The sequence below is a fragment of the Eschrichtius robustus genome, chromosome 1 (assembly GCF_028021215.1).
Source record: "Eschrichtius robustus isolate mEscRob2 chromosome 1, mEscRob2.pri, whole genome shotgun sequence".
Classification (NCBI taxonomy): Eukaryota; Metazoa; Chordata; class Mammalia; order Artiodactyla; family Eschrichtiidae; genus Eschrichtius; species Eschrichtius robustus.
Window position 1 is genome coordinate 34,402,385 of NC_090824.1, and position 20,987 is coordinate 34,423,371.

A 20,987-nucleotide genomic window follows, 5' to 3' on the forward strand; every position below is an offset into this window, starting at 1 on the left:
AGCTCCTGAGGGTGTGGTAACCACTCCTTCTGCTGGAAACCGCCCACACTTACCTGAGCAGCAAAGAGCTTAGCACCAAAGAGGGGCCATTTCCGGGCCACTGTCAGGTAGATGCGGATGCACTCAGGAGAGGAGCAGCCTTGCAGTGCTGCCCACTTTGTGGTCAGCTGATCTGCCAGGTGCCTGGGTTAGACGGATGGAGAGATATGGTGCCATGTTTCTGTTGCAGCTCTGAGGTTTTCCCCAACTCTGCAGCCCATGCCTCCCTACAGTGACTCCCTGCAAGACTTTGCAGCCTACCTCAGCTGTTCCAGGGGGGCCCCGTGTCTGTAGCGCCTTGGGTAGAACCTGTCTAGGACCTGCTGGAGGTGATGCAGAGCCTTGGCAGGGGGTGTGCCCCCAGGTCCTGGCAGGATGGGCTTCTCCAAGTCCCCATACTCTACCTGTGGTAGAAGCACACGGAGGGACAAATCAGGAATTTGGACGTGAATGGGGTGGGGGCCTGCTGAGAGACATGAAATCATTATTTCATTCCTTTATTGGTGAGGTGTGAATGGATGTGAGAAAACACTTCTTGTGAACAGACAGACCCTTTATCTCAAGTTTCACAGACACTAGAGAAACAGCCTTAGGGTCCTAGAATATTAGAGATTGTCTAGATCAACTCTCCTTTTGCAGCTGAGGTCAAGTGCCTTATCCAAAGACACAGTTAATTAGTGGCAGACAAGGGAAAACACTATAGAAATTCTGGCTTCTAATCCAAAAATATGGGATACAGGATTGAAGATGCTACAGATCCTTCAGTAGAGCTGACTGTTCCAAATGTGGCCATTAGAGTCAGATACTTGGCTCAAATCCCAGCTGTGCCATTTACCAGCTCTGAAACCATGATCAGGTTAAACTCTGTGAGCTTCAGTTTACTCATCTATAAAGTGGGGGTGAGAACTAAATAGGGTACTACATATAAAATGTTTCACACAGGGCTCTCTACAGCATACTCAATACATGTTTATTGTATTAAAGGCCAACTGTTATTATTTCCCCCTCCTCTCCAGCATGTAGATCCAGACTCTTTCTTATGGGAACCATGAAGGTATCCCAGATTCCTTTGGCAAGACAGCCTCCTAAGGGTAATAGGGAGAAGAGTCAAAGTCTGAATGTGTGTTCCTTTTCCGAGTTCTCATTACAATGTTTGACAGCTGTAAGTACACACTTAACCACATACATTATATGACATACATTATCTAGGAATTATACTTAGTACAACCCTGTAGGGGCAGGCAGGGAGGTATTTTTGTTTTCGGTATACGAAAAAGGGAACTACAGCATAGACAAGTGAAGTGACTTGGCCAAGATCTCATAGCGGGAAGGTGGCTAGGATTCAAACCCAGGCCCCTGGTTTCCACGCCCAGAGTTCTGCACGTAGCCTGGATCTGCAGTGAGGCACTCCGCTGGGTAAGGAGTCAGCAAGGCCGCCCTCTCTGGCACCTCAGGACTCGCAGAATCTCCTGTTTCCGCCTGTGTGGTGCATTCCACCTGTGAGTCCAAGATGTCTCCTGACCCTCCTGACTCCTGGACAGAACCTTACCTGGGCCATCAGTGCAGCCATCTCCAGAGCCAGCTCCTTGTTGACAGGAAACCTCCCTGCCACTATCTCTGCGCTAGTTTGGGAGGCAAGCAGCAGGCGCTCTCGCTCTGTCTCCCCTTGGACTTGACTCCGAAAGTACAGCCTACAGGGGAGAGAGTGAGAAGCCAGGGCTCAGCTGGGATCCCAAACAGATGAAGCTGTCTCTGCATCTGTTTATCTTGATTTCCAAAGAAAGAAAGAAACTACTCTTTTTATACCATTTGTGAGCCTGTTTTCCACTGCCTCCAGAAAAACTTAACCAAGCATGACACAGAGCAGATAGAGGGCCATCAGGTCCCACAACAACAGTAGCACGTGGTCAGTTCTGAATTCACTGTTAAGACTTACTGGATTTGGTGGGGGGAATCTGGTACCTGGAATCATAGCTTATTAGGAAACTGAATGAGTTAAGATTCCAAGAGACTAATGGAAATCATCTGCCTGGAGACATACTGGGATGGAATTTTCTTAGTCAAATTGGTATTAAGTCAGGATTCCTCCTTCTGTATTTCCTGGAATTGGTATAGGAGCCATTTATTCTTTAGTCTTAAATATCTAGTGCTCGGACAAAATCTTCCTCTCCTAATGTAACACGTGCAGCCACCTGAGGAAGTTGGTCTGTTTGGGGGGCAGGGGTGTGTGGGTGTGGGTGTGGGTGTGTGTGTGTGTGTGCGTGCATGTGTGAGTGTGCAGACACAGTACAGGGACGCAGAGCCTGAGCTGTCCAGGGTCTCACAGAGGCCAGCAGAGCCAGCCTGGGCCTCCAGCTACTGACCAGCGGGCAGTGTTATATCTCTGGGCGCCCTGCCTGTGCAGGACAGGCCTCCAGCTGGGGGAGTGATGAGTTGCACCCCAGCGGCAGCCCTCATGCTTGGTCCCCCTTGGCGGTGCCCAGGACCTGTTCTTGTACATCAGCTTCACGACACGTGTGCCACCCTCAGACTTTCCGGAGTGCAGCTCCTTCAGGGCTTGTTCCCACTTGGAGATGGCATCGCAGATCTGCACGAGGCAAAAGAGGAAAGTCAGAAAAGCCCCTGATGAAGGGAACAAGGTCCAGTCAGGGCTGGACTCGGGCAGAGCAGCGGGGCAGAGTTGAACGACTGTCCTCCATCAGGAGGCTGACCCGCGGGGCCTCCTGCTCCCAGGACCCAGGGTGCCTGTGGCTTTCTCACAGACAGAGGTGTAGCTCTGAGCATGGCGTGGGCAGCAAACCATGGAATGCTACCGCCATTGCCTGGACATCTGAGGGCCTCTCAGAGGCTAGGCAGGCCCCAGTTCAAAACCACAGCCCCTTATCACCGGCTCCACTTCCCTCCCACCAACCGCCATTCTCTTCAACAAATATAACCGGAGGCCTACTGTGTAACAAAGCCTTACAGATGCCCGGGCATAGTTTTTCCAGGCAATGGTAAAAGACTATAGGAGCCTTTGTCCTGTCACCATAAAGAAAGCAGAAACTGCAGCTAAAACCCTCATCCTCATCAAGTGCTCCAGCACATCCCACAAACACCCAGCATGCCCCGCGGCTCTAACCCCAGACCCTAATGCAACACAGGGCTCGAATCCCACTCAAGGGCCTTTACGCACAGAAGTACCACAAGGATCTACCTCTTTAAAGTTGGTGGAACCTGTAAGCACAGCACGGGCCCTGGCAGACTGGGTAAGAGTGAGCTGCCAGCATACAACACGACATCTGCTGGGTCCAGGCATACAGTTGTCCGTCTACGCACGTGTGTACGAAACTGGCAGCAGGCTCTGCCCGGGGGGCGCTGCTGCTGAGAAGTGCCTCCCTGTCCTTCCTACCCTGAGCTGGGATGCGGCTTTTCTTCTGGAAGCTGAACAGCCTCTCGAGGGAGGGAGGGAGGGAGGGATGTGGAGATCTTGTCTCCAGAGACAAGGGCACAGACGACTTTTCTCTGCCTATATGGGCACATTTTAAGATGGCACAGAAATGCTGGCCTCGGGCTCAGCCCCAAACAGGCTGGGAACACAAAATCCTGAAGACCGAGGTGGCTCAGGAGGAAGCTCAGTTGGCTTACGGGGACCATCACCTTGACGCTCCCCTGCAGGCAGTGTTCCAGGTCCCTGCCAGAAGGGTCGTCCGTGAAGAGGGCGAAGCCAGAATGGGAGGACTTCCTCATGCCCGTCTCCTGGTTCAGCCGCTGGAGGAACTCGTCAACTGTGGAGGAGCCGTCAAAACCGACCACCTGCCGGGAGAGGGGACCTCCTGAGAGGGGCCCACGGGGGCTAGTGGAGGGGTCAGGGCCCGGGAGGTGGAAAGGCATGGCTGAAAGGAGCAAGGGTGACGGCAGAGGCCAAAGAAAGCTGGTTTCCACGTGCAGAGGGTGAGTGCTTAAGGGAGGAGCCCGCCCACTGTAAACTGAAGTCCCACATAAGCTCCGTTCCTCCTTTGCTGTCACTCTTTGGGAGGCCCTTTCCCATGCCACTTTCTTGGTCAGTGTGTCAGCTTCCCTGTTCACGTAGTGGGTTCAAAAGATCCTCTTCCCAGGCCCCAAAGAGTGAAGCACTTTTGTGATTCAAGCTCCATGTTCCCTCCACACTGGCACGAATGGCCCCACTCGCCCCCTGCACCCCAGGCCCATCCTTTGGCTGGTCTGCCTGTTAAGATCTGCTGGGCCTAAGGAGGCTTAGCACCCACTGGCCCAAAGGTGTTCTCCTCTGGGATGGCAATATGAGAAGACTCAGCACAGGGAGCGCGGCAGCCTTGTCACCTGTAGGTCCCTCGTCACCTGGTAAGTCCCGTTGGCGAAGTGCACGGGGATGCTGAAGGGCAAGGAGTGGTGGAAGGGGTTCCGCAGCAGGATGGACACCACCTCCATGCGCGACGGCCTGGCCTCCCGCTCCCCAGTCTGCAGTGTCCGCTCCACTGCCCGCTGGCAGTACGTGGCATACTGGCCCGTCTCATTTCTAAAACGACAGGCGAAGGAAGAAAGGAAAACCGGGAATCCAATCATCCCTACCACCTTGACACCCTGGTTCCCTAACTACATGTAACCTATAGGACCAACGCTGCAGCTGGAAGGCTGTGACACGAGCCCCAAAGACTGGTCTGGGGTGTTAATTTGTCATTCAGGGCCTATTTTGCTGCAGGTTGCTGGCACAGGTATTTTCTGCAGAAGCCAGAAAACATGGCAACAGAGAATGCAAATCTGGGGATGATTTGGGGGCACTGTAGCTCCACATGAGAGCCCCCACTAAAAACCCACACATACGTGGATTGGTGTGCAGAGCGTGCCCATATCTCCACGTGCCCATCTGCGTACATGGTGATGGGCAAAGTCTACATGACCACTGTGCAAATCCCAGAGGGCAGGGCGATCCGATCCATCCTAGTCTCCCCTGCGTCCCTCCGGATCATGCCAGTCAGTAGTGCCAGATTGGCAGAGGAAACGACGTGCACTCACCGGGGATCTGCGTGGCGCTGGAGCTGCTGTTTGACGTACCAGAGGAAGTGGTGCTGAGGCAGGAAAAGTGGGGCACACAGAGCCAGGAGCTGCCAGCACTGCCGGGGGGAACAAGTAATGTGGGCTGAGCCCTGGGTCCGCCGTGCCACCGCCATCGCAGTCCTGAGCTACAGAGCCTTCACCACCCTCTCCGAACCGCAGCCCCCAGCCTTCTGCAGGCACCAGGATGGCCAGCCTGGTCGGGCTTTGTGCAGAACCGCAATCACACAATCTGACTGTGTGCAGACATCCAGAAGGGGCACAGAGAGGGCAGCAGGACCCGGGCAGCTTTGAGCACGGAAGCCGCCTGCTGGCTGCCAGGCTCGGTCACCTCCTTCCACCTTTCCCACGTCCTGGGCAGCCCTGGCCGACGGCTCCCGTCAGCCGTTCTACCCCAGGGACGCCCACCTGCATGAGGGAGCACTTCTGTGGCGGGCGGCAGCTGGTCTGCTTCATGAGCTGGCAGTACAGCTCGCTCTGCAGCTCGGGGTGAACCAGGCAGACCTGCAGCGCGGTCTGGGCCAGGGACACGTGGTAGTCCACCGAGGCCGCTTCCACGGGCACGTTGATGAAGAGTTGGCACGACTGCAGGGAAATGACAGTGGGCACAGGTAGACTGACAGCCCCCTGATTATCGTCCTCTGTGACAGGGGACAGACTGGGCCGTCCCCCCCCCCCAGGGCTCAAGGAAGGCTCTGGTTCACTGCAGACTGCCCTTTCTAGGAGGGGGCATGGTTACTGCTCGAGAATGTCTACGCTTACCGAGAAGGCTACTTTGGGATAGGATCTTTCCTTTAAATGTTTCCATTACATAAGCAAGACATATTCATTTTTTAAAAAGATAGAATATCCAGAGGGGAACAAAGAATATTCTAAAATAGGCCAGAATCTCTCAGGTCCAGAAGCAACATCAACCTGCCCCCTCCCGCTGTTCACTGCAGGAGGAGGGCAGCTCTTCGCTAGTGCTCCCCAGGGGCCCGTGAATGAAGTCCCAGAGCTTCCAGCCTCCCTGCCAGAAAGGACATGATGGGAGCCCTGAGGGACTTTCTTTCCCTTCCTCTTCAGATCCCTCCGGGAGCTCCCCCCTAAACTGCACAGGTCTTCTCCACCCCGGCATCACCGTGGTGGGAAGCACTGCTCTGGGCAGAGCCTGGGCACAGGGCAAGGGCGCCGCCAACAGTCCGTGGGCCTGGGCTCAGCTCCCACTTTACCTTGAAGAGCTTGACAGCCTCCGTCTGCAGGGCCTCGGAGGGCAGGGTGGTGAGGGAGGTGTACAGCCCGTCTTTGCTGTAGCACAGCATTGGGTGCCTCCAGAGGGGGGAATCTGCCCGGAGCACAGCACCAGAGAGCAGTGGCCGTTACCACTGAGGAGGGAACTCGCCTCCCCCGCACCCCGACCCTGATCTCTGGGGAAGACAGTGCTTTCACAGTCGGGACACATGGGCTGTGCTGGATTTATATGCACAGAGTGTGGGCTGTGCACTGCATTTATTCAGCACACTCACAAGCATGGCTTACAGGAAGGCGGCTACTGCTTTGCCCGTGGGGCTGCAATAGGGGTGAACGTCCAATGCAAGGCGTGGACATCGGAGTGCAAGCGTGCGTGTGCAGGGGAGGGCCTCTCCCTGCAGCGCTAGGTCTGGATAGAGGAGCGTATATCAGCCTGGAACAAACAAGCCTCGGAGCAGCAGTAAAGCAGTGTGTGTTCTGGGTGCCCTTGGATCCTCAGGGTCCTGAGAATCAGTAGCAAAATAAAGACCCCAAAATGCCCCAGGCTTAGTTAGCCTGGTCCTAACTTGGGCTTCATTTATTAACAAACTCTAACTATAGATTAACCAGCCGCCTTCTTTCCTCAACCCTCTGCCCAGCCAGCAAGGTTGCAGTGAACAAAGTAAAACATTGACCAAGTCACCGGAAAGTCTGCTGCCCACACAACTCTCCCAGATACTGAGTGGTCTCCTCAGTATCCTCTCCAGAAACAGGGGTCCTGGAGCTCGGGACGGGAATGCCCTTCTGTGGCTTAGAAGGTTTCCAAACAGCTTCCGGGTACAGTAGTGCTTTCTTTGGGTTCCTGACCAACAGTTACCCAGCCGCCCCCCTCCAACCCAGCAGTGATGGCCACCCTCGCCTTACCTGGGTCTCCCTCACCGTCCATCAGCTTTCCAATGAGCTGCTCATAGGCAGTGCCCACCTTGGCACTGCTGCCACCTGCAGCCACTGTGAGGTGGTAAAGCCACGTATCCTGGAAGAGGATGGAAAGCCACCTGATGGGGCTGGGCTGGGGAAGAATGGAGGCAAGAGCTCCAAGGGAGCCTCCCCGAAGGGGCCAAGCCCAGGGTGAGGGTCAGCCTGTCTGGTTGGCACAAGTCAAGGCCACCGGTGCCTAAGAGGAAAGACTTGGGATCGGCTGAATGTGAACCCAAGTTCCTAAGCTTGTGGTTCCCTCCATCTCATGGCCCCACTGAAGAGATGTTGGTCACTGGGAATGGATTAAATACAAGGAATATTCAGGAAATACTAGTTGCCAAAATGTCCAGGAGGGAAATAGATTGGAATTTGGGGAAGCTCAGAAGAGAGAAGGAAGGTGAGAATCAAAGGTCCAAGCTTTGCTATGGAGGCCCAGCCCCCTCCCTTACCTTTTCGTGCTTGGTGCCAATGAGGAGGTAGGTGGGGCTGTGCTCTGGGGGGTGGATCACAAGGGTGCAGTGGGAGGAAAGCAACCGCCGGGTTCCTCCAGCCTCATAGTCCTCATCTGAGTCACAGGATCGATCTACTTCCTCTATGCGTGCGTCCCGCACCGGCAGACGGCCCAGGGGTCGCTGTGGACACGAGCCTTCCATGAATGGGAGGGCCAGCGGGGAACGGAGGCGTCTCCTCTCTCTGAACCCTCAGGCCTTGTAGGGCTGGGAATCAAGGACGTGGGTGGATGACAAGATGGGGAGGGGGAGACTACAGCTCCCTGGCTGAGGCGGGCTTGGAGAAGCACAGACAGACCACACAGGCAGGATCTGCGGACCATGCACACTGGTCACACACTCTAGAGGGATCTGGCCAGCTAGCTCTGTACTTGTTGTGGGGTTGGGTTGGGTAGAGGGTAAAGCTGGGGCCTTCCATGAGGACACTGAGTCACAGGAATGTGGTTTGGGGGAAGCTGTCGGGAGGCCAGGCAGTACCTTGTCCTCGTGGCTTCGATAGTAGTAGAAGGTTCTCCCAACAAGAGCACACCAGACCAGTTTGGAATGGCCATGCTTGACCTGTAGGCCAGAAATGAACCAGCATTATTAGAACCAGACGAACCCAGAATTAGATCCGGGACTGGCAAAGAGAAGCCACAGGGAGACAGATCTCAAAACCCCCGGTCCAACTCAGATCCTTTGGTCAATCCCAGGTCAAACTCAGATGCCACCCAGATTCTCTACTAATGGAACCAGCCCTTTCACAGCGAGGGTCCATGGTACCACGTGACACCCCATCCGTCCTTGTGTGACCTGCCATTAAAAGACTGACCAGGCCAACCAGATATCCTGTCCCAGGAATATGATCACGAGAAGAACTTGCTAGTCAGCAGAGGCTAGAGTCGGAAGGGAAGGGCCACGGTGGGCTGAAGCCCTTGGGCAAGTGTAATCATGAAGTGTAAAAAACACTGCACATGGGCAGAGGAGATGGCTGTGAACACAGACTGAACGAGGAAGCAGAGGCAGAGGCAGAGCCCCAAGCACTGAACTTGCTCACACAATCATTCCTGATGGCATCCTGGCCTAGTTAACGCGCTTCCTTGTTAACTTCCCCTTTCTTGGGATTAACAAGTGCTTCTCAGCTCCCTGCAACCAGAAGAGCCCTAATTAAAACGTCTTTAGGGCAGCCTGAGATATTATAAGTCTTTGGCCACACCTGTCTCGCCGAGGTCACAGCTTCCCACTATTCACACTGAGCTGTGGTGGGTACGAGGCAGGGGTGGGGGCAGCTCCTAATGACCTCAGAATGGGTCCGAGACATTCCTTTCCCTCCTCTGTCTCGAGAATAGCTGCTGTTGTAACAACACTGACCCCTATTTTTCCAGACACTCATTCACGGTCACCTTGTGTGGTTCAGCCCACAGGTAATCAGTGTGAGGAGCCTCCTGGAGAAAGGAGCTGTGTGTCAGGAGGAGACCCACCACCCCCAGCACTCACTCCTGGCTCCCCTGACTCTCAAGAGGAGCCCACCACGTTCCTCCCCCACCAACCCCACCCCTACCTTAGTCAGCCAGCCCTTCACAGCGGGCTTGGTGCCACCCTGAGGCAGGGCTGGAGGCCCAATGGCCTGGACCTTCAGCAGGCTCTGTAGGACACGGATCCACTCCTCCAGCAGGCTGGGTGAGTCCGCTGTCAGGTAATAGGTCTTCTTCTCAGAGATGAGCTGTGGAGAAGTGAGGGGTTGGGGATGGGGGCGGAGATGGGGAGCTAGGACGATGGAAGAACAGGAGCCTGGCTCTGAGGCGGCACAGATCTCTGACCCACCAGGTCTTCCTTCTTCCTGCCCTGGTACTCCCTCCCTCCCTTCTCCCCCTCCTCATCTTTGCCTCCATGTCTCTCCTACCTTCACTTCATCTCTCACATTCTGCCTCCTCTTCCTTCCTCAAACCCACAAATGAGGATCAGTGCAAACGGTGATGTAATGGCTTTCACACATGCTCATTCTGCCCCATCTTTGTTTCCATCCGAGCCATATCCAAACCCAGCACCTCTTCTATCTAAAGCACTAGCTGCTAGGAGCATGCTCACCTGGAATGTCTGTGCACCCTCCCCTCGAACAATTTGGCAACGGGAGTTCAGTTCCACTTGACCTTGAGGTTTCCGGATGACGTCACTCTGTAAAGAAAGGAATGGAGAGGAAAGAGGTTGGAGCCTTCCCAGAGCACGTCATTTCCCCTCAGATCTTACTCTAGGTCACAAAGGGGAAAGTGATTCCTAAGCTTTCCTGGGCTGTGGCATGATGGATAACTTGTTCTGGATCCTGGTTCTAACTAAATAGAGCAATGATTAGAGACATGAGTCCTCCTGATCCAGGCCTCAAAAAATATAGATTGAGCCTTTAGAAACTGGGTGAGAAACCACCAGGTTATTCCTGAGCTATAAAGCCCTTAAATTCTTTCTACTACATATTTTACAGTGTTGCAAACAGGTGGCCTGTATATATCACCATTACCCTCTCCAGTGCCACTGCAGACATAACTAATCAATCAGAGCATGCCTACTCATTGAGTGATACGGGACCTGAATCCCTCACGTGATGCTCAAGGTAGCCACTAACAATCAACTGGAGTTGCACAAGAGTCAGGCCTTTTTGCCTTCTTTAAAACATTAACATTGGTTCTCTAGGGAGGGCCTGTCAAACTAGGTCCCAACATCCTAAGGCTCCCTAATTCCAAACAGTACAGGAAGGAGATGGAGGAGGTGACAAGCTCGCCTGTTAGAACAGTCCTGATGATGTGAGGGCAGCCTAGGAATAGTTCATTGACAGGACTCGGCTTCTGAAGGAAGAAGGAGTCACCAAGCCAATTCATCTAGAAGTGCCCTTGACTACTCAGTGCCTGATTTCACTGTGAGAACCGCTGACCAGCCTCATGGTCCCGTGTGGGGCTCAAAGCCTCAGGTGCCTGCCCAGGCTGCCTCTCCCTGCCTGCCAGACCTTCACCCTCTGCCCTGCTTCCAGCCCCTCTCATGCGGTTCTGGGGCTGGGGTGGGGTCCTTTTGCCTACTGTCCTGGGGAAGGAGGGTCTCACCGGAGACTTGTAGTACATGATCTGTCCCTGTCTCAGGACAAACCAGCGCCTCTTCCACGTCTTCACCCGGCTCCCCATTTTCAGGAGGTAGCCTGACTTCTCCAGTGACTCCTGCAAGAGTGGGAGGGTGTAGGGGGATGAGGGGTGGACAGAAGAGGGAAATCACTGGGGTTCCTGGACATCACACAGGCCAAAATAGCCCAGTTGAGTCACTGCTTTGTCATCAATTAAAAAAAATTACTGAGTATCTACTATGTGTGTTTTCAGGGCACTGTCCTGCTAAGGGTGCAGAGAGGACTTATAAAGCATGGGTGGTCCTGCTGGCAGGGGGAGAGAGCACCTGACCCTGAGGAGGTGGTAGATCAGGGGCTGCACAAGCAAGAGGCTGGCCAGGGAAGGCTTCTGGCAAGAGCCAGACCTGAACTGACCTTGGAAGGAAATCAGCCTTTCCCTTGAAGACAAGCCCAGAGGAGGAAGAAGGCCATTCCAGGCAGCAGGAAAGGGCAAGAGAAGTTTGGGGAACATCAGTCAAACTGGGGTGGAGGGTTCATGGAGGGGGAGATGAAGACGGGGCAGCACAGTGCTATGGAGCGAGGGCTGGGGAATGAGCCATCTGGATTTACCACTGGCTCTGGCGCATAACAGCATGCCTCTGAGCCTCAGGCTTCTCATCCACGAGATGGGGTAATAAGCCTCATTTGTGAGGACAAATGAGACAGTGCATACAAAGCCATGAGCACGGTGCCCGGCACACTAAAAACTCAATAAATGTATTGTTAGCTCTCGGCATCCCAGGGTCAGTGTGGAGCTAAAACGAGGTAACATGTGTAAACTCCTCCTGGGCCCCGTGGGCTATAGTGATGGGGGTCTGTGTGTGCCTGGCCCCCAACTGCACACCCCCAGCCCACTCCCCATGGCCTCATATCATCAGTGGCAGCCCCCAGACTCCCGCCCTCCCTTCGCCAATCCCAGGGACCCCTCGCCTCATGCAGCTGCTGCTTGGGTCTCGTGCTGGAGGTCCGCTCCCACCCGGCCCTGCCTCGGCCCCATCGGGGCGGAGGCCAAGCTCCCAGCTCACCCCGCCTGGGCCCAGCCCGTCGGTGGAGTAGGATGAGGTGCGCTGTAGTTTGTGCTCAGGCTCTGAGTAGTCGCTGTCTAGGGAGCAGGCGTCCGGGGGGATGGCGTAGTCGCCCTCGGAGCTCAGCGAGGACATGGAGACGCCTGTCCAAAGGGAGGAGGAATCAAGGCCCAGGTCCACAGCCTCCTGGCTCACACAGCCTGGGAGCTGCAGGGTCTTCCGCACCCACGTGGGACCGCCCATGGGAGGAGATGAAGGGCCCCTCATTGTTCCGCACCCCTCCCACCACCCTTCTCCATACCTCTCTTGATGGCCCGGGGGCTGCCCAGTCCACTGGTCTTCCTGGACTCAGAGCAGGGCACTGAAGTTCGGAAGCTCGCCTGGGAGCTGCAGTCATCATCAGACCCAGAGGACTCGTCCACGAAGGGCACCGTGCTGATCTGCGTGGCTTTCTGCAAGACAGGCCCCTCCCCACTGCAGCTAAGGCTGCAAGACAAGCCCCATCCCATCTGCACTTTCACTCCCGCTCCAAGTGCCCGGGGCGTGGCCAACACAGCCTGTCTAGAGCATGGGAAGCCATCACCCAGCTGGGGCACCCAAAAGACAACTGTCCCTTCCCGACTTGACGACCTTACCCCTGTGTCCTCACCTCCATGCTTCTCTCTCCCTCACGCACCATCATCCTCTGTGGTCCCCAGTGAAGCTGCCCCACCAGGGCTGAACACCTGGCCACTGAGACCCTTGCTCCCTGCCACTAGGGGGCCAGAAAACCATGCCACGGGGCCCAGCGTGAGACAGGAGCTTTAAAAGCGGGTGGGGATGACAAATTGGCAAAAATTTAAAAAGACCAATTACTTCAATATTGGGGAAACTGTGTGGAAAAGGGTACTCTATTTTATATAAAAGATTTATATAAAATCTTTTTAGAAGGTAATTTGGCACTACCGGTCAAAATTTAAAACATGCATATTATCTGCCCCTAAATTCCACCTCTAGAACTCTGTCCTACAGAAATATGCATATATAAGTGCACAGAGATGTATTTGCATGGTGATGTTCATTGCAACACTGATTTTACAGAAAAATAGAGACATGACCTACATTGTGAATCAGGGGAGGACAAGTTAAGGTAGTTATGGGGCATCTATACCAAGGGGTACTGGGAAGTCCTAAAAGGGGAGGCAGAGCTGTGCTGTGTGTGGAGGTGGGGCAGGAAGACCTGACACATGGCTGGGTGGACAAGCAAGGGGTAGACTGACACGTATGACATCATCCTCTTTGCGTGTGCGTGTGCGTGTAAGAGAGAGTAAATTTGTAAATGCATTTGTAAATGCATCAGAGGGCATTACAGAATAAACACCAAACCATTAGTGAGAGTCGCCTCTGGGGTTAGGAATTAGGGAAAAGCAATGTAAGAGGAAATTTCACTTTTAGCTTTTTATCCTTCTACAAAAAGTTTTACAAAATATTACTGTTATGATCTCAAAAAACATGTTGGGAATCTTGTTTTTTCCAGTTAATGTTGTAAAAACTCGCAGGCAACCTCAGATTGGTGGGGAATTTCAGTCTTTCCCTGAAGTTTTCCAAAAAATCTGGCTAGAACAGGACATGAAACAGACAAATCTTTTCAGAGGTGCCCATCTGAATTACCATCGGTCCCTCATCTCTTGGGGCATAATTAATGCGACTTATGAGTTCTTGTTAAAGATTATATGAAAGAAATCAGTTAAGTGCCATTTATCAACTGAACAGACCTAAGAAGAATGCAGTTTGGTCTTGTTTCTAATTGGCCAAATACAAGTTGGTGTCATAAGTCCAGGGCACAGTGAATTATGGGCTAAGCTGTTTTCCTTAAGCACCAACAAATTCAGAATAAAAGGTTTCAGTAGGAAAAAAAAAAAAAAAAAAAAAGCAGACCAAAAAGTATACGAAAACATCATGTTGCAGCTATATCTGATTTTTGTTAAAAAATATGTAGAGATGTTATGGGAATACATATGGGAATATATGACATAATACATAAAAAGTTCTGGAAGGAGCCCCACTGGCCTCCGGGATAGACATGTGAAAAGATGAGGAGGAGACGCAGAGCAGGCATTGGTTTAACCTTTAACTTTTTACTTTGCCCATAATCATACTGATTCACATTTTTGTAAATGTAGAATTTTTCTAATAAAAACCTAATAAAGATATTGAATCACTGTGTTGTGCACCAGGGACTAACATAGCGTTGTAGGTCAATTATACTTCAAAAACAAAGAAACAAACTCAAAGAAAAAGAGATCAGATTTGTGGTTACTGAGGTGGGGGAGGAGGGGGAATTGGATAAAGGTGGTCAAAAGGTACAAGCTTCTAGTTATAAGATCAATAAGTACTAGGTATGTGATGCAGAATATGATAAATATAACTAACACTGCTGTATATTAATATATGAAAGTTGTTACGAGTAAATCCTAAGAGTTCTCATCACAAGGAAAAGGTTTTTTTCTATTTCTTGAATTCTGTATTTATATTAGATGATGGATGTTCACTAAACTTATTGTGGTCATCATTTCATGATGTATGTAAGTCACATCATTATACTGCACACCTTAAACTTAGGCAGTGCTGTAGGTGAATTATATCTCAATAAAATGGGAAGAAAAAATTTAAAAATAAAGAGTTTTTAAAAAAACCTAATAAAGATGAACAAAATAAATAGATATATGGGGGGCTGAGCTCCCTGCTCAGAGTTACGTGTGCGCAGACCGCCTGCCCCTGGAGACCCACTCCAGCCACTGCCCGCCGACACGGTGGTGGGGCAGTGGGTGCTGGGCGGGGACACCCCCTCCTCGGACAGCAGCTTCTTACCCCCTTCAAGGCTGTGTAGACCGGCACGGTGACGTTCTTGCAGACCAGGCCAGAGAAAGGCCCAGGGGATGCAAGGGCTGGAGGGCTTGAAGCTGGAGGGGCGGGAAAGAGGGATGAGACTCACTCAGGTGGCAAAACCCAGGAAGCGGGGCAGGGGAGGCAGACACCTGAGCAGAGCGAGGAGGAGAGAGATCCGTGCAGACAGCATTCCCTGAAACAGCACTCTGGAGACAGACCGGGGGACAGATCTCAGGACGAGGGCCAAGGTCTTTTTCAGCCCCACTCTTGCCAAGGTGAGTTACAAGCCGTGTGACTATGGGGCGCTCGCATCACCGTGGGGACCGGGCGGCTGGCGACTCAGGAGCCGCACTCAGGTGGGGATGCGGCTCTTTCAGGGGGTTATCTAAATCAAGGCACCGGGGGCCCCTTCGGCCACAGCCCTGGCACTGCAGAAGGGAAGCCGGTGCAGGCGGGCAGCCGGGCTGGAGCGCCCTGCCTCCAAAGTCCCTTCCAGCTCTGTAACTGGCCACAACTCTGTTCCCGCCCACTCCCTCCCGGCAGGTGATGAGCTGAACCTGTGCAGCTTCCTTCTCTCTCCAAGGGAGCCGGGGCCACGTGCTTTCACCTGAACCCCACCTGCTGTGGGAGGGGATGGGCTGCAGGCGACCTGGCCCTGGGCGCTGCTCCGAGTCCTCTCCTCCCCGCACACCCACCCTGCCCGCCACCGGCAGCTCACTTGGGACTTACCGCAGCAGGCGGCGTTACTTCTAGCAGACACTTCAGACAGCCGCACGCCTGATGCGGCCACGGCGTAGATCCGGCTCTCCTGGAACGGGAGGTCACAAGGGGTCAGGGCCCACCACCCCCGTGCCCACCCCGGCCTCTGGCTTTGGAGGCGGGCAGACCTGGGTCCACATCCATGCTTAGCCAGTGACCGGCGGGGGGATCTGGGACAAGTTAACATCATTTCTGGACCTAAGATGGGGGTAATAATACTCACCTTTCAGGCTGCTGACAATCAAATGAAATTATTAACGTAAACATCTAACACCTAGAGCATAGTCAGTGCCCTGCAGGCGGTATTTATTCCCTCTCTTGCTGCCACCCTTCCCTTGGGGCAAGGAAGTTCAGGAGGAGAGGGAACTGGGACCTGTTTTCTCTGAATCTTACCCATCTTACAGCCCTTGAAGTTGGGGGGTTGGTAATGAGGACGTCAGAGCTGCATGGCAAGGATGTGCGTGCCCTTTTGTTTGGAAGCCAGTTGTTTGGAAACTGGGACACATTTTTTTCCTACAGTAACAATGTCACATCATGGTTAGGCTTCAGGCTCAAAGTCCTGGTTCACCCAGACCCCTGAACCCCGCCGTAGAAGACAAATCGATGGGAACTCCCACCCTCAACTCTTCCCTCGCCCCTCGGGGTCCCCTGGGTCTGAAGCAGGCCCACAGGCCTGGGCAGCTTTTCTTAGGTTTGGATCACTCCCAAACAACCCAGAGGCCCCACCTACCCTCCTCCATATCTCTTTTTCACTCAAGGTAAAGGGAAAACAAAGGCCCCTTCAGGTGACAGGTGAGTCACAAGGACCGGGGAAGGCCTGCCCAGCTCGAGGAGGCAGCTGGGCTAGGCTGGGGCAGGAAGGAAGGTGGATGCTATCCGGGTCACCCCAGAGGGGAGCAGCAGTGCTGGGGCACCTGGGGGAGAGAGGGAGGGGCTGGCGAGGGCTGGGATGAGAGCCGGAGGTGACTGGAGGCAAGGGAAGGGAAGAGATGGGATGGGCAGCAAGGAGGAATTTTGGGGGGGAGGGGCAGGCACTGGGCTGGGGCAGGGAATTCCGTGCTGATGTAGGGCAGATAAATTGGGTGCATGTGGTAAAATTAGCCATAAAAACGATTATTCCTGCCAGTAGTGGTAGTGGAATTCAACCACGGACAGGCCTCTAACTTCACAGAGAGAATGAACGTGTGAAGCTTGAGGGGTTTAGGTTAAACAAATGTAGGAGTGTTTTACAAAAGCTTATTTAATGCCTAACTCACACGGTTGTTTCGAGGATCAACAGACAAAGGAACTCTAAATCAGCAAGTTAAGTCCATCTGACTCCCTCAGATTGAGAAATGTCCTTCTCCCAATTCTCAGTCTCGATCTTCCCCACATGGCTACTGCCCAGCTGGTCCCACCTAAGAAGAGAGGTTGGGTTCTCAGGCCACTGTGGTTCCCTAAGGTAACAAGAGCGATCCTGTCTCGGGGACCAGAAGGACCTGAGCCCTCTTGCCACACCCCTTGCCGAATGCTCCCTCACTGCCTGCCTCTGCTTTAGGATTTCAGAGCATCTGGATTTACAAGACAACGAGGAACAAGAGGAGGGATGGCTCTGATGGTGTTCCACCCTGGCCTGGCCCTTGCCGTTTCCAGCAGCCTCTCCACTTACTGCGAACCACTGCTGCAACTACTCACCAAATACGGATTAACACGCTTAATCCTCAGGGCAACCCTATAAAGCGGGTACTATTATCCCCATTTTACAGAGAGGGAGATTGAGGCGCAGAGGTTTAGCAGCTTGCCCCCGCTCACAGAGTTTGATCTTGGGACCTCCTGGTTTGATCCTGGGACCCGTGCTCTTAGCCACCACACTGCACCTCCACGGAGAGTCAGGAAGACTACACGAGAAAACGGGCACCAAGCACCCAGCTTGGCTGTGGCCCGCGGTGAGCGCCTGCTCAGGAAACAGCCGGCCGCCGTCCAATCGGAAATCCTGGCTCCACCCCTTGTGGGCGGAGTAGTCTGGACAGGCCCGGGGGTACCCACCTCCCAGAGGGGGTGAGGGTGACAGCCTAGTCCCATGCTCAGCACACGGCTGTGCCCGACAGCGTTCGCACCATCAGCCCGGCCCCTCTGTCCTGTCCCCAGGGGGCCTCTTACCCAGGATGGAAACCGGTGCAGGGGGGGTGTAGGTGGTTTGTTCTCCAAATCCACTTCCTTCATCTTCCCCGCTGGGGGTTGCTCCTCCATCTCCATCTTCTCCGGTTCCTCCCGGAGCTCAGGTCCAGCCTCCACCTTGGGAAGGCTGGAGGAGGGGAGGGCTGAGAGTGTCCCAATCTCAATGCTCACCACGTGGTTGAAGTGCGCAGGGCCCGCCTGGGGCTGGCTGTGGTGCCGCTTGGCCAGCTGGATGCTGTCCCGGTGGGTGCTGGGAGCCCGCACCTTTGGCAGAGTCAGGCTGCAGCCGGGGCCACCCTCCCTGGCAGAGGTCTTCGTCCTAGGGAGCGTCCCTCCTTGAGCAGTGACCAGGCCTTCACCCCAGGAAGCCAAACCATGCCTGGGGGCGCAAGGCTTCAGGCACAGCTGGCCAGGAGAGCCCTGTCCTCCCAGATGAAGTGGAAGGGTCTTGGCCCCTGATATTTCTCCAGGGTGGACCCTACTGGAACTAGAATCCTCCAAGGGGCTTCCTGCTTTAGGAACAGAGTCCTTGCTCTGCAGAGCAGCTGGAGAAGGTACAGGCATAGCTGCCTTCAGGGCACCCTGGGCCTGAGGACCACCGTCCTGCCCCACTGGCTGGGCTCCTGGTCCTGCAGGGACAGAATCCTGCTCTGTGGTTCCCTGGGGGGCCACCAGCAGCTTCCCCGAAGGTGCCATCTGAAGAGCTGTGGTTGGGACAAAAATAGGCATGTTAAGAGCTCCCTCAATTCAGCCACACACACACACACAAACACACACACACACACACACACACACCCCACACACACACACACCCCACTCCCGCACGTGCTGGCCCGCTTACCTTCTAGTGCACATTGAAGGGCTCCCACCTGCTCCACCAGGTGCTGATTACAGCTTTTCAGGTGCTGATTCTCCATCTCAAGCTAGACAAAAAGAAAAATGAAGATTGAGAATACTCAGCCTACACATTCAGATATATAATTCAAAATAAGATTAAAATCCTTCTTAAACATCCAATCTACACAAAAGAACCCGTGGTGCCCCCCAATCCACTGCCAACTCTCCTGGGAGCCCTGACCTCCTCCTTCTCTCTGTGCTACCTGGTTGTAGATGGGAAAGAATTCCATTTGGCAGCCCCTGTGCTTTCTTTTCTAGGTTTTTGGTTTTTTGTTTTTTTTTTTCAGGAATGTAATTTTTTAAAATTATTTATTTATTTATGGCTGTGTTGGGTCTTCGTTTCTGTCCGAGGGCTTTCTCTAGTTGCGGCAAGTGGGGGCCACTCTTCATCGCAGTGCGCGGGCCTCTCACTATCGCAGCCTCTCTTGTTGCGGAGCACAGGCTCCAGATGTGCAGGCTCAGTAATTGTGGCACACGGGCTTAGTCGCTCCGCGGCATGTGGGATCTTCCCAGACCAGGGCTCGAACCCGTGTCCCCTGCATTGGCAGGCAGATTCTCAACCACTGCACCACCAGGGAAGCCCTGGTTTTTTTTTTTTAATAAATTTTATTTATTTATTTTTGGCTACGTTGGGTCTTTGTTGCTGCACACGGGCTTTCTCTAGCTGTGGCGAGCGGGGGCTACTCTTTGTTGCGGTGCATGGGCTTCTCATTGCAGTGGCTTCTCTTGTTGTGGAGCACGGGCTCTAGACACGCAGGCTTCAGTAGTTGTGGCATGCGGGCTCAGTAGTTGTGGCTCGCGAGCTCTAGAGTGCAGGCTCAGTAGTTGTGGCCCACAGCATTAGTTGCTCTGCGGCACGTGCGATCTTCCCAGATCAGGGCTCGAACCCGTGTGCCCTGCATTGGAAGGTGGATTCTTAACCACTGTGCCACCAGGGAAGTCCCTCTTTTCTAGGTAATTTTAACCTTTTAAAAAAATGGTGAAATATAACACATAAAAAACTGCATTCTACACCAATGAACAGCTTAACAAAGGATTCTGAAATGAATACTCATGTGACCACCACCCAGGTTAAGAAAGAGGAATTTGCCAACACTCCAGACATCCCGGACTTGTCCTTCCCCAATCACATGATCCGCCCTCCCCACTAAGGCGACAACTCTTCTGAGTCTATGAGATTCATTTCCTTGCTTTCTGTGTTTTACCATCTAAGTATGCACCCTACACACATTAGTGTAGTTGTGCCCATTAGAACTTTACATAAATGGAATTATTCAAGAGGTACTTCTGTGTCTGGCTTCTTCTGCTCAACATACTATCCATGAGATCCAGCCTCAGCGTGGCTGCATTTTCTTTGAAATGAAAGCCAACACACTTTCTTTGTTGTTTATAACACAAAAATTTTATTTCCTTGCTTATATTTTATATCATATGTATTCTACTCAGTTTCACATGCTTTATTTATACTGGATCCAGGATGAAGGAGAAAACCCTATCTCCTGGAGAAAGGAAAAGGACAATAATAAATTCATGTGATTGTTCTTTTCTTTTTTTTAAACTTCTTTTTCCTTTTTTGGCTGTGTTGGGTCTTCGTTGCTGTGCACAGGCTTTCTCTAGTTGCAGTGAGCGAGAGCTACTCTTCGTTGCGGTGCGTAGGCTTCTCGTCGTGGTGGCTTCTCTCGTTGCGGAGCACGGGCTCTAGGCGCGTGAGCTCAGTAGTTGTGGCACATGGGCTTAGTTGCTCTGTGGCATGTGGGATCTTCCCGGACTAGGGCTCAAACCCATGTCCCCTGCATTGGCAGGTGGAGTCTTAACTACAGCACCACCAGGGAAGTCCCCATGTGATTGTTCTTGAAGTTTCTAATTGAATATAGCTTACATATATGTCTAGAGCAAGTCATATAAACAAGCATAATGTCCATGATCTGCAGAAGCATATTCCTTCCTCAGGGAGGCATAGCAAATCTTATGGCAAGGGGCAGGTATATATTATCCTTCTACTGGAAAGGAGTCGGGAACAATATACAACCTACAAAAATTACTTTTATCACAGTAGCAACTTGCTTGTATTTTTTTTTTTTTGTCTCAGTTTACTATGATAAATTGAAGATGGCAGTAATCATTCCACAAAGTTGTCATTGAGAGTAAATCAGTATCTATGTTTAAAATGCCTGCCTTAGAACTTGATGCATTGCAAGCGTTTAACAAATATTGGTTAATTACATTCTTCTTTTCCAATTATTCTAATGATTTTTATCCTGAGCTCTAGGACCCAGATTTTTCATTGTTTGATGTTTTATTCTCACCGTATCATTTCACTATGTCATAATCCACAGGCCCTAATTCCTCATTATCTTCCCTGACAAAACATAC

General features: G+C 52.8%; 1 protein-coding gene across 1 annotated transcript in view; it reads right to left on the reverse strand.

Moving 5' to 3' along the window:
* PLEKHH1 (pleckstrin homology, MyTH4 and FERM domain containing H1) overlaps positions 1–20,987 on the reverse strand; it is a 50,432-nt gene that overhangs the window by 3,870 nt on the left and 25,575 nt on the right. The window contains exons 6-26 of the mRNA XM_068543792.1: positions 18,559–18,640; positions 17,700–18,421; positions 15,531–15,609; positions 14,784–14,875; positions 12,235–12,385; positions 11,934–12,076; positions 10,856–10,966; positions 9,855–9,941; positions 9,328–9,489; positions 8,265–8,345; positions 7,728–7,910; positions 7,225–7,333; positions 6,303–6,415; positions 5,500–5,676; positions 5,053–5,150; positions 4,378–4,555; positions 3,679–3,834; positions 2,526–2,626; positions 1,589–1,730; positions 301–443; positions 54–183 (exon numbers count right to left, since the gene is read on the reverse strand). Of these exons, the coding sequence (XP_068399893.1) occupies positions 54–183; positions 301–443; positions 1,589–1,730; positions 2,526–2,626; positions 3,679–3,834; positions 4,378–4,555; positions 5,053–5,150; positions 5,500–5,676; positions 6,303–6,415; positions 7,225–7,333; positions 7,728–7,910; positions 8,265–8,345; positions 9,328–9,489; positions 9,855–9,941; positions 10,856–10,966; positions 11,934–12,076; positions 12,235–12,385; positions 14,784–14,875; positions 15,531–15,609; positions 17,700–18,421; positions 18,559–18,640 (3,240 nt within the window). The remainder of the gene's footprint in view (positions 1–53; positions 184–300; positions 444–1,588; positions 1,731–2,525; positions 2,627–3,678; positions 3,835–4,377; positions 4,556–5,052; positions 5,151–5,499; positions 5,677–6,302; positions 6,416–7,224; positions 7,334–7,727; positions 7,911–8,264; positions 8,346–9,327; positions 9,490–9,854; positions 9,942–10,855; positions 10,967–11,933; positions 12,077–12,234; positions 12,386–14,783; positions 14,876–15,530; positions 15,610–17,699; positions 18,422–18,558; positions 18,641–20,987) is intronic.